This window comes from Equus asinus, unplaced genomic scaffold (assembly GCF_041296235.1).
Source record: "Equus asinus isolate D_3611 breed Donkey unplaced genomic scaffold, EquAss-T2T_v2 contig_1, whole genome shotgun sequence".
Lineage (NCBI taxonomy): Eukaryota > Metazoa > Chordata > Mammalia > Perissodactyla > Equidae > Equus > Equus asinus.
The window spans coordinates 2,116,645-2,131,183 of NW_027224738.1; the positions used below are offsets into that span (position 1 = coordinate 2,116,645).

General features: G+C 39.5%; 1 protein-coding gene across 1 annotated transcript in view; it reads right to left on the reverse strand.

The window, feature by feature from the left end:
* LOC139042837 (centromere-associated protein E-like) overlaps positions 1-14,539 on the reverse strand; it is a 65,289-nt gene that overhangs the window by 49,043 nt on the left and 1,707 nt on the right. Inside the window, 7 exon segments of the mRNA XM_070503397.1 lie at positions 52-103; positions 10,599-10,664; positions 10,742-10,809; positions 10,978-11,059; positions 11,495-11,614; positions 12,523-12,641; positions 12,762-12,851. Coding sequence (XP_070359498.1) covers positions 52-103; positions 10,599-10,664; positions 10,742-10,809; positions 10,978-11,059; positions 11,495-11,614; positions 12,523-12,641; positions 12,762-12,851 — 597 coding nt within the window.

The following is a 14,539-nucleotide window of genomic DNA, read 5'->3' on the forward strand; positions in this document are numbered from 1 at the left end:
TTAAAGAACAGGAGGACTTTCAGACCAAAATATTTCATGAGTTTTCATTACCTTCAGCACCTGTTTGAGCAGCTCTTTCACTGCCTGCAAGATCAACCAAATTCTGCAGGAGATGAAAATAAACCTTTAGGAAGTGTAACTTGAAATAATAAAATCCAAAGTACTGGAAGAACATTTTTAACCCATGGTTTATCTGAACACCCCATCTGTTTCCTTGTTTCTCACCTCACTATTTAAGCCTTCCCTTGTCTGAGTCAAACTGAGCTCAACATCTTGTTCCTTCTTTATAATACCTCCTCCATAATGCTGCCAGAATAGGTTCACTTTCCTACACAAAGTTCGAAATCTTACCATGGTGAATACGATTCTTTATAATCCGGCACTTGTGTTGCTCTAGCCTCATTTCTGTCCATCAGTTACTCTTAACTCTGGCTGAACTACGGACTATGCCCTCCACACCATGCATAGCTACCCTTTGCCATTCCCTGTGTTTCGCTGATTCTGATGTTCTAGTCTGCCCCTACTCTTCCTTCACGACCAAAGGCAACTGCCACCTTCCCAGTGTAGCTTTGTCAACTTGATCCTTCCTTCCCTATACCGTGAATGAATTGACCTTTCAACGGTGTACCCAGAGGTCTTTATAGATATGACTGGTTATTATAGCACTTACTGTGTTGAGCTAGTTATTTGCGTCTCTGACCACACTGTAGCATCTTTAAAACCATGGGCTTTTCTTCCATTTCACAAATATTGTTGGAAAGAACTGACTGCCTGTCGTGCTGCAGGCAGCACGTTAGGTGCTAGGGATATGGCAGCGCAACAGGCAAATGAGGACCCTGCTCTCAGCTTATGTTCTGCACAGGGTGGGACTCGGGGAGGAGGAAGTTAGTGAGAGGAGAGAAAAAGACAAACAAATAAGAAACATAGCATGTTAAGCGTAATACAGACAATTTAAACAGAGTGTTAGAAGTGGGAAGAGGAAAGGACAGGACAGGCTCTTTGGGCAGGATGGCAGGGGAAGTCCCCCAATTCAGCTAAGATCTGGAAGGACGGAGAAGAGGGAGCCAGCCCTGCAAAGACCAAGGGAACCATACTCCAGATTAAAGAACAACCAGCACACCAGTCACAAAGCAGAAATGAGCTTGGTGTGTTCAAGAAATGGAAAGGGCAGTGTGGCAGAGTTGGTGAAGGAGAGATGGGACAAGATAGGGTACAGAAGCGGGTTTTTGGGATGCAATGGGAAGCCATTGGACGGCTTTGACAAGAGTGACATGCTTGACTGAACTTCCTCAAGGGTCACCTGGGCCCCTGGGGGGCAAACAGATTGGAGAGGGGCAAGACCGTAGCCAGGAGTCCAGTTAGGAGGCTGGGGCAGGAATGTGAATGGAGACAAGGCGGCCTGGACTAGGGAGGTTGCCATGGAGACAGTAAGTATGGAGGGATGTCTTCTTTACTCTTTTAATCTCAGAGCCCAGTCCTGGGCTCAGAACACTGTAAAGCCTCCGCAAATATTCTTAATGCATTAAAAGAAAGTCAAAGATTTAAATTATTTGTCTCTGTGGAGACCTCCAGTGATGAGCAGGTGATTACACACTTCTGCTTTGGAGTCCTGTCTCAGATACTTCTTTCTTTAAAACATTCAAAGAAGTCTCACCTTTCCTGTGTAGTATCTACCACAGATGGCCTAGATACATAATAAAGGGGTGAAGTGGTGGTGAAGGCAGCATGAACTTAGGTATAAAGATGGGAATAAGCATTAGTGTTCAAAGATACCAAGTGGCCCAACCTATCCTTAAGAGAGGAGTGCACATGGAGCAGAAGGACGTCAAGTTAGACTGGTTAAGAGTGGCCAGATCTTGTCCAAGGAAGTGACACGACACAAGCTTAGTGACATCAGAAATCTGCATAACAGACTGAAGAAGCAAAACCAGGTCATGGGGGCCAGGTCCAGGGGAATGATACAGTAATTCAAGAGATGAGGACTTGAGTATGACACCCATGGAATGCTAAAGGGTAGCATCAATAAAAAACGGGGATGACGGGACAAAAGAGAAGGCAGAAAAAGATGAGGTGAAACTGACTTGGGTTTCCAGCCTAGGTGACCAGGATAACACTGATAATACTGGAAAAAAGGAATATTCACCATGGTAGGAAGAAATAACTTGGTTTTAGACACACTAAAATTTGAGATATCAGTGAGACACACCATTATAACAATCTTTAGGAAGATATGAATTAGAACTCAGAGCTCTAGACAAAATAAATATATGGCTGTCATCAAAAGACAAATGTGAACCAAATGTCAGAGGGCAACGGGGAAGTAAGAAAGGCCACAGAACACGCCTGAGTTTTTGTTAGAAAGGTAGGGAAAAGAAGCCACAGAAGGGAACAGAGACGGAGCAGAGCTAAGAGAACCTGGATATTATTCTCCCAGAAAGGCCAGGAGACACTCAGAGACTCCCTCCAAAGAGCCAGAAAATGACTCTGGGGAAGACTTCTTTCCAAGAAGATACTTAGAGTGAGCGGGAGGCTGGAGGGCTGGACTTGATGATATCTAAGGTCGCCAGATAATAGAACATCAAAGAACACAAGAAAAGTCACCAAATGGATCACTGAATATGTCAAGAGTATTAAAGCTACATTATTAAGAGAAAAGTTAAAAATTGCAGTGAAATATCACAGGCCAGGTTTGGAAAACAAAACAGAAGTTAGGTTTTGTGGGGTTTTTTATTGTTAAACTGAAGAAAGAATAGGCTATTATAATAGACATTATACTGTGTAGTAAAATAACTGGGGTGAACTAGAATTAGATACTTGAGTGATTTTTCAAAATCTCAAAGTGAATAAACATATTATAGATTTACTCGTTTTTTCCCTGAAGTTTTCAAATAAAATAATCTTTATTTTTTAAAGATTGGCATCTGAGCTAACATCTGTTACCAATCTTCCCCCCCACTTCTTCTTTTCCCCAAAGCCCCCCAGCACACAGTTGTATATTCTAGTTGTAGTAGGTCCTTCTGGCTGTGCTATGTGGGACACCACCTCAGCGTGGCCTGATGAGCGGTGCTGGGTCCGCACCCAGGATCCAAAGTGGCGAAACCCCAGGCCTCCAAAGCAGCATGAGAACTCAACCTCTTGGCCACGGGGCCAGCTCCCAAACAGAATAATCTTAAATCGTATCCCACATCAAGCTAAAGAATTTAGGTCCTGAAGACAGAGAATAAAGTAATAATGGTAAGGAATAGGAAGGAAGCACAAAAACAGAGAGAATTGATACAGCGCAGCAAGAAGGAAATGGGAGGTTTACTTATGTGGTAAGGAGTGTTTGCATAATGCTTATGTTCACTCATTCAACAAACAGGTATTGAATATAAACTACATACGATGTGTTGGGGCTATAAAGATGAATTAGACATTACTCTTCCCTTCAAGCGATTTACAGTCTAAAACATTGTGCTCATGGACGGGGTGGGTGGAACAAAATGGCGGGGTGAGGTGACCTGGGACTCTCTCCCCTCCAAACTACAACAAAGGACTGAAAAAAAACTGAATTTCAGCTAATAAACCTAATGCCAGGAGATCAGAGACCTAGAGTATCAAAAAGACGGAGGACAGAGACCCTGCTGCTGGCCTCAGAGGAGCTGGAACAGGGTAGGAGAGAACTTCGCTCCCTCCCCTAGAGTCTGGGATCACTGCCGCAGGTGAGGGAAGGAGTCGGGGAGGGGCCACGTGACCGGGGGATTGCCCAGGACTCCTGCCGCCGGTATAGTGGAAACCCGCTGATGGGGGAAAGCTTCCGTGTGTGGGGACCCCATAAACCCAGGGCCTCAGGAGACCAGAAAACAGAACTGATCCAAATCCAGATCGGCGAGCCAGAAAAACAGCCCCTCCCCCTGGCAAACAATGCTGGGTGCTGCCATCTTGTCCGAAGGCGGAGAGCTCAAAACACGCGGCTCTCAACCCCCATATAGTGGCAACAGGCTGTAACTGCAACTCAATTCTACCACCATGTGAAAAAACCGCTCCTCTACCATCCAGCAATTTATAAAAGCTCCAGACCAGAAGGAAAACAATAAAAACACAGAATTAAGTCCTGAGAACTTAGAAATAGGTAAACTAAGTGAAAATGAGTTCAGAGCAGCTATAATCAAAAAACCCAATGAGATAGAGAGAAAGATAGAGAAACAAGCCAACGAGTTCTGGAGTTACTTCACAAAAGAGATTGAAATTATAAAGAAGAATCAAACAGAATAACTAGAGATGAAAAACACAATGGACCAGATAAAACAGAATACGGACTCCCTGAATGCCTGTGTAGACACCAGAGAGGAGCAAATTAGCATAATTGAAGATATACAGGCCGAATGGCTCCAGACAGAGGAAGAAAGAGAACTAAGAGTTAAAAAAAATGAGGAAAATCTCTGAGAGATAGCGGATTCAATGAGAAGAAAGAATTTATGGATAATAGGAATTCCCAAGAACGTGGAAAAGGAAAATGGAGCAGAAAGTGTTCTTAATGAAATTATAGAAGAGAACTACCCAAATCTAGGGATTGAGGGAGAAATGTGTGTAGAGGAAGCTTTCAGATCTCCTAGATTTGTCAATGTGAAAAGACCTACTGCAAGGCATATAGTAGTACAAATGGCAAAAATGAAAGACAAAGAAAGAATACTCAGGGCAGCAAGACAGAAGTAAATAACCTACAAAGGAACTCCTATCAGACTTTCAGCAGATTTCTCTGCAGAAAATTTACAAGCTAGGAGAGAATGGAGTGACATATTCAAAACTTTAAAAGATAAAAATCTTTAGCCAAGAATACTCTATCCAGCAAGAATATCCTTCAGATGTGAGGGAGAAATTAAATCTTTTCCAGACAAACAAAAGTTAAGGGAATTTGTAACCAAAAGTCCTCCACTACAAGAAATCCTCAAGAAGGCTCTCATACCTGAAAAAAGAAAAAAGGGAGAAAGGGGACACAATCCACAGAGTAGGGAGACAGATAAATAGAACCAGAATAGGATAGCAAATATTCACCTATAGCATTAGGACAAAGGTAAGGAAACTACCAAAGCAAAGTGGATCTTATCACTCTAACTACAAACTCATAACACGAGTTGGAATAAGAAATGAAAATAACGGGGCTGGCCCTATGGCCAAGTGGTTAAGTTCGCGCGCTCTGCTGCAGGCGGCCCAGTGTTTTGTTGGTTCAAATTCTGGGCGCAGACATGGCACTGCTCATCAAATCACGCTGAGGCAGCGTCCCACATGCCACAACTAGAAGGACCCACAACGAAGAATATACAACTATGTACTGGGGGGCTTTGGGGAGAAAAAGGAAAAAAATAAAATCTTAAAAAAAAAAGAAATGAAAATAATAATTTAGGAGGGGAAGAGCAAAGGGACTAAATTAGTCTAGGCCAAGTAAGTAAGAGACCACCAGAGAATAGACTATATTATACACGAGATTCAAAATACAAACTTCAGGGTAGACACTAAACTAAAAAACACAACAAAGCCACAAAACATAAATAAGGAAAAAGCTAAGAAACCCAGCATAAGAAAGTGCAGTATTAAATGGGTAGGCTAAAGCACACAGGAAGACAAACACAGGAAAACCAGATAACGAGCAACAGATTGACAGCATTAAGTCCACATGAATCAATAATCACTCTCAATGTAAATGGACTGAACTCTCCAATAAAAAGACACAGAGTGGCAAAATGAATTAAAGAACAAGATCCAACAATTTGTTGCCTCCAGGAAACACACCTCAGCCTCAAGGACAAACACAGGTTCAGAGTGAAAGGGTGGAGGACAATACTTCAAGCTAATAGCAAGCAAAAAAAAACCAGGTGTTGCAATTCCTATATCAGACAAAGCAGATTTCAAAATAAGACAGGTAAAGAGAGACACAGAGGGACAATATATAATGATCAAAGGGACACTTCATGAAGAAGAAATAACACTTATAAATATCTATGCACCCAACACAGGAGCACCAAGATTCATAAAGCAACTATTAACAGACCTAAAGGAAGATGTTAAAAACAACACAATAATAGTAGGGGACCTCAACACCCCACTCACATCAATGGACAGATCATCCAGACAGAAAATCAACAAGGAAATAGTGGAGCTAAATGAAAAAACAATTGGGCTTAATAGACATATATAGATCACTTCATCCTAAAACAGCAGAATACACATTCTTCTCAAGTGCAAATGGAATATTCTCAAGGATAGACCATATGTTGCCAAACAAGGCAAGCCTCTACAAATTTAAAAAAAATTGAAATAATAACAAGCATCTTCTCCGATCATAATGCTATAAGGCTAGAAATTAATTAGAAGAAAAAAGCTGAGAAAGGCACAAAGATGTGGAGCCTAAACAATACACTACTGAACAAGCAATGGATCGTTGAAGAAATTAAAGAAGAAAAAATACCTAGAAACAAATGAAAATGATAACATGCCATACAAACTCATATGGGATACAGCAAAAGCTGTGTTAAGAGGAAAATTCACTGCAATACAGGCACATCTTAACAAACAAGAAAAATCCCAAATAAGCAATCTTAAACTACACCTAACTGAACTAGAGAAAGAAGAACAAACAAAGCCCAAAGTCAGCAGAAGGAGAGAAATAATAAAAATCAGAGCAGAAATAAATACTATTGAAACAAAAAAGGCAGTAGAAAGGATCAACGAAACAAAGAGTTGGTTCTTTGAGAAGATAAATAAAATTGACAAACCCCTAGCCAGACTTACAAATAAAAAACGGGAGAAAGCTCAAATAAACAAAAGCAGAAATGAAAGAGGAGAAATAACAACAGACTCTGCAGAAATACAACGGATTATAAGAGAATACTATGAAAAACTCTATGCTAACAGAATGGATAACCTAGAGGAAATGGATAAATTCTTAGACTCCTACAATCTCCCAAAGCTCACTCAAGAAGAAGCAGACAATTTGAACAGACCAATCACAAGGCAAGAGATTGAAACAGCAATCAAAAACATCCCAAAGAATAAAACCCCAGGACCAGATGGCTTTCCTGGGGAATTCTACCAAACTTTCAGAGAGGATTTAATACCTATCCTTTTCAAGCTATTCCAAAAAATTAGGGAGGATGGAACACTTCCTAACACATTCTATGAGGCCAATATCACGCTGATACCAAAGCCTGACAAGGACACCACGAAAAAAGAGAACTGCAGGCCAATATCACTGATGAACATAGATGCAAAAATTCTAAACAAAATTTTGGCAACCCGAATTCAGCAATTCATCAAAAGGATCATACATCATGATCAGGTGGGATTCATACCAGGGACACAGGGATGGTTCAACATCCGCAAATCAATCAACGTGATACACCACATCAACAAACTGAGGAATAAAAACCACATGATCATCTCAATAGATGCAGAGAAGGCATTTGACAAGATCCAACAGCCATTTATGATAAAAACTCTGAACAAAATGGGCATAGAAGGGAACTATCTCAACATAATAAAGGCCATATATGACAAACCCACAGCCAACATCATACTCAATGGGCAAAAACTGAGCACCATCCCCATGAAAACAGGACAAGACATGTATCATCACTTATTTAACACAGTACTGTACACACTTATTTAACACAGTACTGGAAGTCCTGGCCAGAGCAATCAGGCAAGACAAAGGAATAAAAGGAATCCAAATAGGGAGGGAAGAAGTGAAACTCTCGCTGTTTGCAGATGACATGATCTTATATATAGAAAACCCCAAAGAATCCATTGGAAAACTCTTAGAAGTAATCAACAACTACAGCAAAGTTGCAGGGTATAAAACCAATTTGCATAAATCAGTAGCATTTCCATATTCTAACAACGAACTAACAGAAAAAGAACTCAAGAACACAATACCATTCACAAAAGCAACAAAAAGAATAAAATACCTTAGGGTAAATTTAACTAAGGAAGTGAAGGACCTATATAATGAAAATTACAAGGCCTTTTTGAGAGAATTGGATGACGACATAAGGAGATGGAAAGACATTCCATGTACATGGATTGGAAGAATAAACATCGTTAGAATGTCCGTTCTACCTAAAGCAATCTACAGATTCAACACCATCCCAATCAGAATCCCAATGACATTCTTTACAGAATTAGAACAAAGAATCCTAAAATTTATATGGGGCAACAAAAGACCCCAAATTGCTCAAGCAATCCTGAGAAAAAAGAACAAAACGGGAGGCATTACAATCCCTGACTTCAAAACTTACCACAAAGCTACAGTAATCAAAACAGCATGGTACTGGTACAAAAACAGGTGCACAGATCAATGGAACAGAATTGAAAGCCCAGAAATAAAACCATACACCTATGGACAGCTTATCTTCGACAAAGGAGCAGAGTGCATACAATGGAGAAAAGAAAGTCTTTTCAACAAATGGTGCTGGGAAAACTGGAAAGCCATATGTAAAAGAATGAAAATTGACCATTCTTTTTCACCATTCACCAAAATAAACTCAAAATGGATCAAAGACCTAAAGGTGACACCTGAAACCAGAAGGCTTCTGGAAGAAAACGTAGGCAGTACGCTCTTTGACATCAGTATTAAAAGGATCTTTTCGGACACCATGTCTACTCAGAGAAGGGAAACAATAGAAAGAATAAACAAATGGGACTTCATTAGACTAAAGAGCTTCTTCAAGGCAAATGAAAACAGGATTGAAACAAAAAAACAACCCACTAACTGGGAAAAAATATTTGCAAGTCATATACCTGACAAAGGCTTAATATCCATAATATATAAAGAACTCTCACAACTCAACAACAAAAAATCAAACAACCCGATCAAAAAATGGGCTGGAGACATGAACAGACATTTCTCCAAAGAAGATATACGGATGGCCAATAGGCACATGAAAAGATGCTCATCATCACTGATCATCAGGGAAATGCAAATCAAAACTACACTAAGATATCACCTTACACCCATTAGAATGACAAAAATATCTAAATCTAATATTAACAAATGTTGGAGAGGTTGTGGAGAGAATGGAACCCTCATACACTGCTGGTGGGAATGCAAACTAGTGCAGCCACTATGGAAAACAGTATGGAGATTCCTCAAAAAATTAAAAATAGAACTACCATACGATCCAGCCATTCCACTACTGGATATCTATCCAAAGAGCTTGAAGTCAGCAATTCCAAAAGTCCTATGCACCCCAATGTTCACTGCAGCATTATTTACAATAGCCAAGATATGGAAGCAACCTAAGTGCCCATCAACAGATGAATGGATAAAGAAGATGTGGTATATATATATACAATGGAATACTACTCAGATGCAAAACAGAACAAAATCATCCCATTTGCAACAACATGGATGGACCTTGAGGGAATTATGTTAAGTGAAATAAGCCAGTTAGAGAAGGATAATCTCTGATTCACTCCACTCACATGAGGAATTTAAAAATGTAGACAAAGAGACCAGATTAGTGGCCACCAGGGGAAAGGTGGGGTGGGGGGTGGGCACAAAGGGTGAAGTGGTGCACCTACAACACGAATGACAAACAGTAATGTACAACTGAAATTTCACAAGATTGTAACCTATCATTAACTCAATAAAAAATAAATAAATAAATAAATAAATTCAACCCACCATTTGGGAGAAAAATTGCAATTAAGGGGGAACAAAAAGTCCCAGTATCTACGGACTGTTAAAATTAAATGATAAGAAAGACCACAATGGTTTCTCCTGTTGCAATAAATTCTTCAGATCTGTAGAATGCCGCAAACCCCCTCAATTCATTTTAATTTGCTTTCACTGACACGCATGTCCAACAGAACAGTAAGAAAAAAGAAAAAGAAAGAAAGAAACTACCTTGGGGGAAAAATAAAGTTTATTGGAAGAAACACTCCATTTGAAAACAAAAAGAAACTCTGGGTGAATCAGCATATGATCCAACACAACTTGGAGGATGCATGGGAAGGCCTGTGCTGTAAACCAAAGAGAGTGCCATCTACAGAATGCATACTTTGAATACATCGTCAACAGTGGCAACATTTCCATCGGTTAAATAAATGTAATTTTTTTTCATTAAAAAATAAAAACCATAAAACATTGTGCTCATAATATAAAACGTATTTTTTTATTGTACTTAAGAATGAACTTGAATATGTGATTTATTTTTTAACCATCCCATCTAGGTTTCTGTTGATCTCACAAGTCTCAATTCTACTGGCTGAGACTAAGTTAAAAAAAAATCACCAAATTCCAAGATTACTTTAAGTTTTAAATGTAGATTGGAAAAAAAAACCCAAATCCTCTTTTGTTACTGGTTAGGAAAGGCCTCAACTCCTACAACCATTACATCTAAATTTTAGGAGATGGCAGCCATAACATAACAGGAAGAAAGACCCCCGAATTTTTCCTATATTTTAACTAGTTATCTCATGCTACCGATAAGAATAAACTACCAATTTATAGATGTTTTTCCCTATTTAGTTAACAGTTCTTATGAAATCAAACATCCAGCAGCTGAATTAAATTTTGCTTTGGCCCATAGAGTACATTAGCAGGGTTTACCAATACTCACCAAATGGGACACCTTGACAGATCCTTCACAATTAGAGGGTTCACCTTTCTCTCTACTTTCCAAAATCTAGACAGAAAAGGCAACTTGTAGAAAAATTAGTGTCTTCTTAATTGGAAAGACCAAGTAGAGAGAGAATTACCCACCATCCTAAAAATGGTATGAGAACGACTGCTCCTTTGATTCATCTTTGTGATTCCATAGTGTCTGTTCTCTGTAAAAATGAGTCATATTTCAGCGGCATATATTAAAATCCAAAGAAAAACATTAACTTTTACTGTAGCTTAAAAGTGAAAAGTGTGATTTGAAGCCTAAATACATTCAAGTGAATAGTTTTTACTATTCTACAAGTGTTTTGAGGAAATACAGCATAAAGTCTTACTTTCTCCCTTTGTGATCCACTTCAAAGCCATTTCTGGTGTATAAACAACTTCTTCTGTGAGATCAGCCACATATACATTCCTCTGAAACAAGGTTAATGATGGGAAGAGTAGAGAAATAGAAGTCACTTAAAAGTGTGCATCTCAAGAGAAGGTGCAAACTATTACAGAATTAATTTGTAGAAGTTAAAAGTAGAAAATGGAGAATATTACTCTGTATAAAAATAAGAAGTAAATCTATGATATTTACAATTTATATCCTATACAAAAGCACACCAAATTCTAACCTGATACTTCCATCTTGTTCTTTTGAGGCCCTTACACAAAAATATTACAACTGTCAACATTTCAAAATGATACACATCACTTAAAAGATGATCTCATAAACATTTAAGAAAGAAAACAAAAAACAAATCACAGAAACAGGAGACATTTTAAAAAATAATGGAAAGTAAAGGTTAATGTTCATGAACTATAATCCCAATAAGTAACTGTATTGTTTGAGCCACTGTTACTCACATTGAAGTCTTCCCGAATTATCAAAGGCTTCATTTTTTGAGTGTCACAGAGTAAGTCTGTAATGGTTTCATTGTATATCTCCATGTAGGACACACGTAAGAGAAATTCCCTATCAGGAAACTAGGGGAAAACATATGTAAAAACATCAGAGATCACCCAGTTATGAAAACCTAATACTGAATGTTGATGTGCTCATAATAAACATTAAAATATTCTTTGAGAAGTTATCTTTGTAAAACAAACAAAAAAAATCCTATGGTTCTATATTGACAAAAGTAAACACAAAAATATAAAAGCATTGGGGCTGGCCCCGTGGCTGAGTGGTTAAGTTCGCGTGCTCCGCTGCAGGCGGCCCAGTGTTTCGTTAGTTCGAATCCTGGGCGCGGACATGGCACTGCTCATCAGACCACGCTGAGGCAGCATCCCACATGCCACAACTAGAAGAACCCACAACGAAGAATACACAACTATGTACCGGGGGGCTTTGGGGAGAAAAAGGAAAAAATAAAATCTTTAAAAAAAAAAAAGAAATATAAAAGCATTGTTTCAGAAATAATGAAAAGTATGGCATCATAAAATTCGAAGAAGAGGGTGCCCAGTCCAACTCTCTAAGCTTAAAATAAAACCCTACAAACAGATGTTCAAATAAGAACATTAAAAATCATTAAAACAGTAAGGAAAAAACAAATTGAAAACCCGCCTTAACTGATTAGGTTGCCTATCCTGGTCTTCTCACCACATCTACCCTCTCCTGCTCCTGAACGATCACGGACAGCTCCTCAAAGGCAGGGTTAAGATTTCTTGTTCCTCAATGCCTGCTTTGTGACAGGAGCAGCACTGCTTCAGGATTCAAGGGAAAGAATGAAAGGACTCTAAGCTCTAAAGCAAGGCTGTGGGGAAAGCAAATGTACGCTATGCCTTTCTTCCTTCCCCGTGGATAATCGAAAGAGAACTGTAAACCTGCTTCCTTCCACCATGACAAGAGGTGACTGCTTTTACCCGTATGTACCGGAAATTTGGCTATTTACCTTCTTAATTTTTTGGAAAATGTCATGAATTGCCCTGGGTATTACTCCCAAATAATCTTTTGAACCCATCATGGTATATGTTTTTCCTGAAGCAGTCTGCCCATAGGCAAATACAGTACCTGGGGACACAAAAACACACACACACAAAGATTGAAAAAGCATCGAGAGTATGTAAAACTATCAATACTGTTGAACACACACCCAAGACTAAATAAAACGTTTCTGCAGTGGATACAAACCATTGTAGCCTTGTATGGCAGAATCTATGATTGGTACTGCGATTTCCTCATACACATTTTTAGTAGATTCATCACTGTCAAAGACACGATCTAAAAAAAAAAACACACAAGTTAAACTAAACAAATCAACTGTGTTTTCACTTTGAATTAGTAGCTGCCCAAAGAAATAAAATTGTCAGGATATGGTATGATAAAATATTTAACTCACAATATTTTCTTCAACTTATTGGTCCTCTGAAAATACACTTCTCTATAAAGTAAAATGTGCTGGTTCTCACACAAAAAAACACAAGTCAGCTATCTTATGTGCTTTCAAGAGGCAGTGAGGCATAGTGGCTGAACCTGGGGATCTGGAATCAGACTGCCTGCAAATCCTGGTTCTGTCACTTACAAGCTATGTGACCTCGGGCAACGTGGATGATGTCTCTGTGCCTCACTTCCCTAACCTGTAAAGTGAATATATATTATCTTCCTTAGAGAATTACTGTGAACATATGGTTAATACTTAGGAAATGCAAACTATTACTATTCTTTGAGAAATTTTAGTGTTTATAACATATCTAGCAAGAAGGCCTGGCTCAAACTAAACCAAGAAACACAGACAATTGGAAGAAAAGCACCGAGCCAAGCTGAAGTGTTACAGAGAACAGCTGGTTGGCTGGCTGCTGAGGGCTGGGGTTAGGTAGCACTTGCCATGATGAATCCACCAGTCCAGGATGTGGTCTCTCCTTTGTTGGTGCATCAAAAATGGACCACTCTCTCAGTGATGGGCTCACATTAGAAAGCCCCCAAGAAATGGATTTGTCAGTCAGGAGGGAAATGTATCAACTGTCTTGAGAAATTCAGTGCTCACACGGCTTGCACCATGACCAACATCTGCACTTGCAGGTAGAACCCTATGGGAAACCAAAGTGCCATCTGAATGCTGCCAGGGGTCAGGAGTTCAGGGCAAGGAGAGATGGCAGGATGATTCAAATCTTAATACCAGCTGCTTCAGACAGGTAGGTGAGTCCAAACCCCTTGTGAGCATACACAGCTACTGAGAACCTGCAGCACTTGAGTCAGAATGCCTGTGTATCCCTTGTTCTTGGTTTTATCATCTCGGGAACATACTGTTCTACCTTTTAAAAATTTATGTTGATACTATCAAATAGTCCTTTACCAGGAATCATTTTCTATTCTATACATCTTTACTCTAAAGGCTTAGATATTGGCTTTCTAGCATAACACTAAGTCAACAACCTAATCACTCTCACTCCTAAGGTTGTTGAGGGGACCTTACTGTGCTTTGTGGTGCCTACGTGGCAGCATGGCAGTGTGGCTGGAACACAGATCTGACTCCTCCATTTGCTGGCTGTGTGATTTGCGTTTCAGTTCCTCATTAAAATGGGAAGGTACCTATCACATGGGCTTGTTAGGAGGATTAAATGAGTTAATATATATGAGGTGCTTAGAACAGTGTCCGGCACATGGTCAGCACTATACAGAATGTGCTAAATCAATACACAAATCAGCCTGGCCAACCTTGAGGGCCTCCAAGTCCTTTTGCCCTAGCTAGCTCTCGCTCATCCTACAGGTGCCGGGTACCTAAGCTAGTTAGATCCCCTGCTAGAAACTCCCACAAAGCCATGTCATCATAAGTGTAATTAGTAGTCTAAAGTCTTTCTTCCCACCATATGACAAGCTCCACAAAAGGGGCAGTAGGTACCCGCTGTATTCTAGCCAAGAAGGAATATCTTCACTATTTATTCTTTAAAGAGTTTTCTTGAAAATAATTG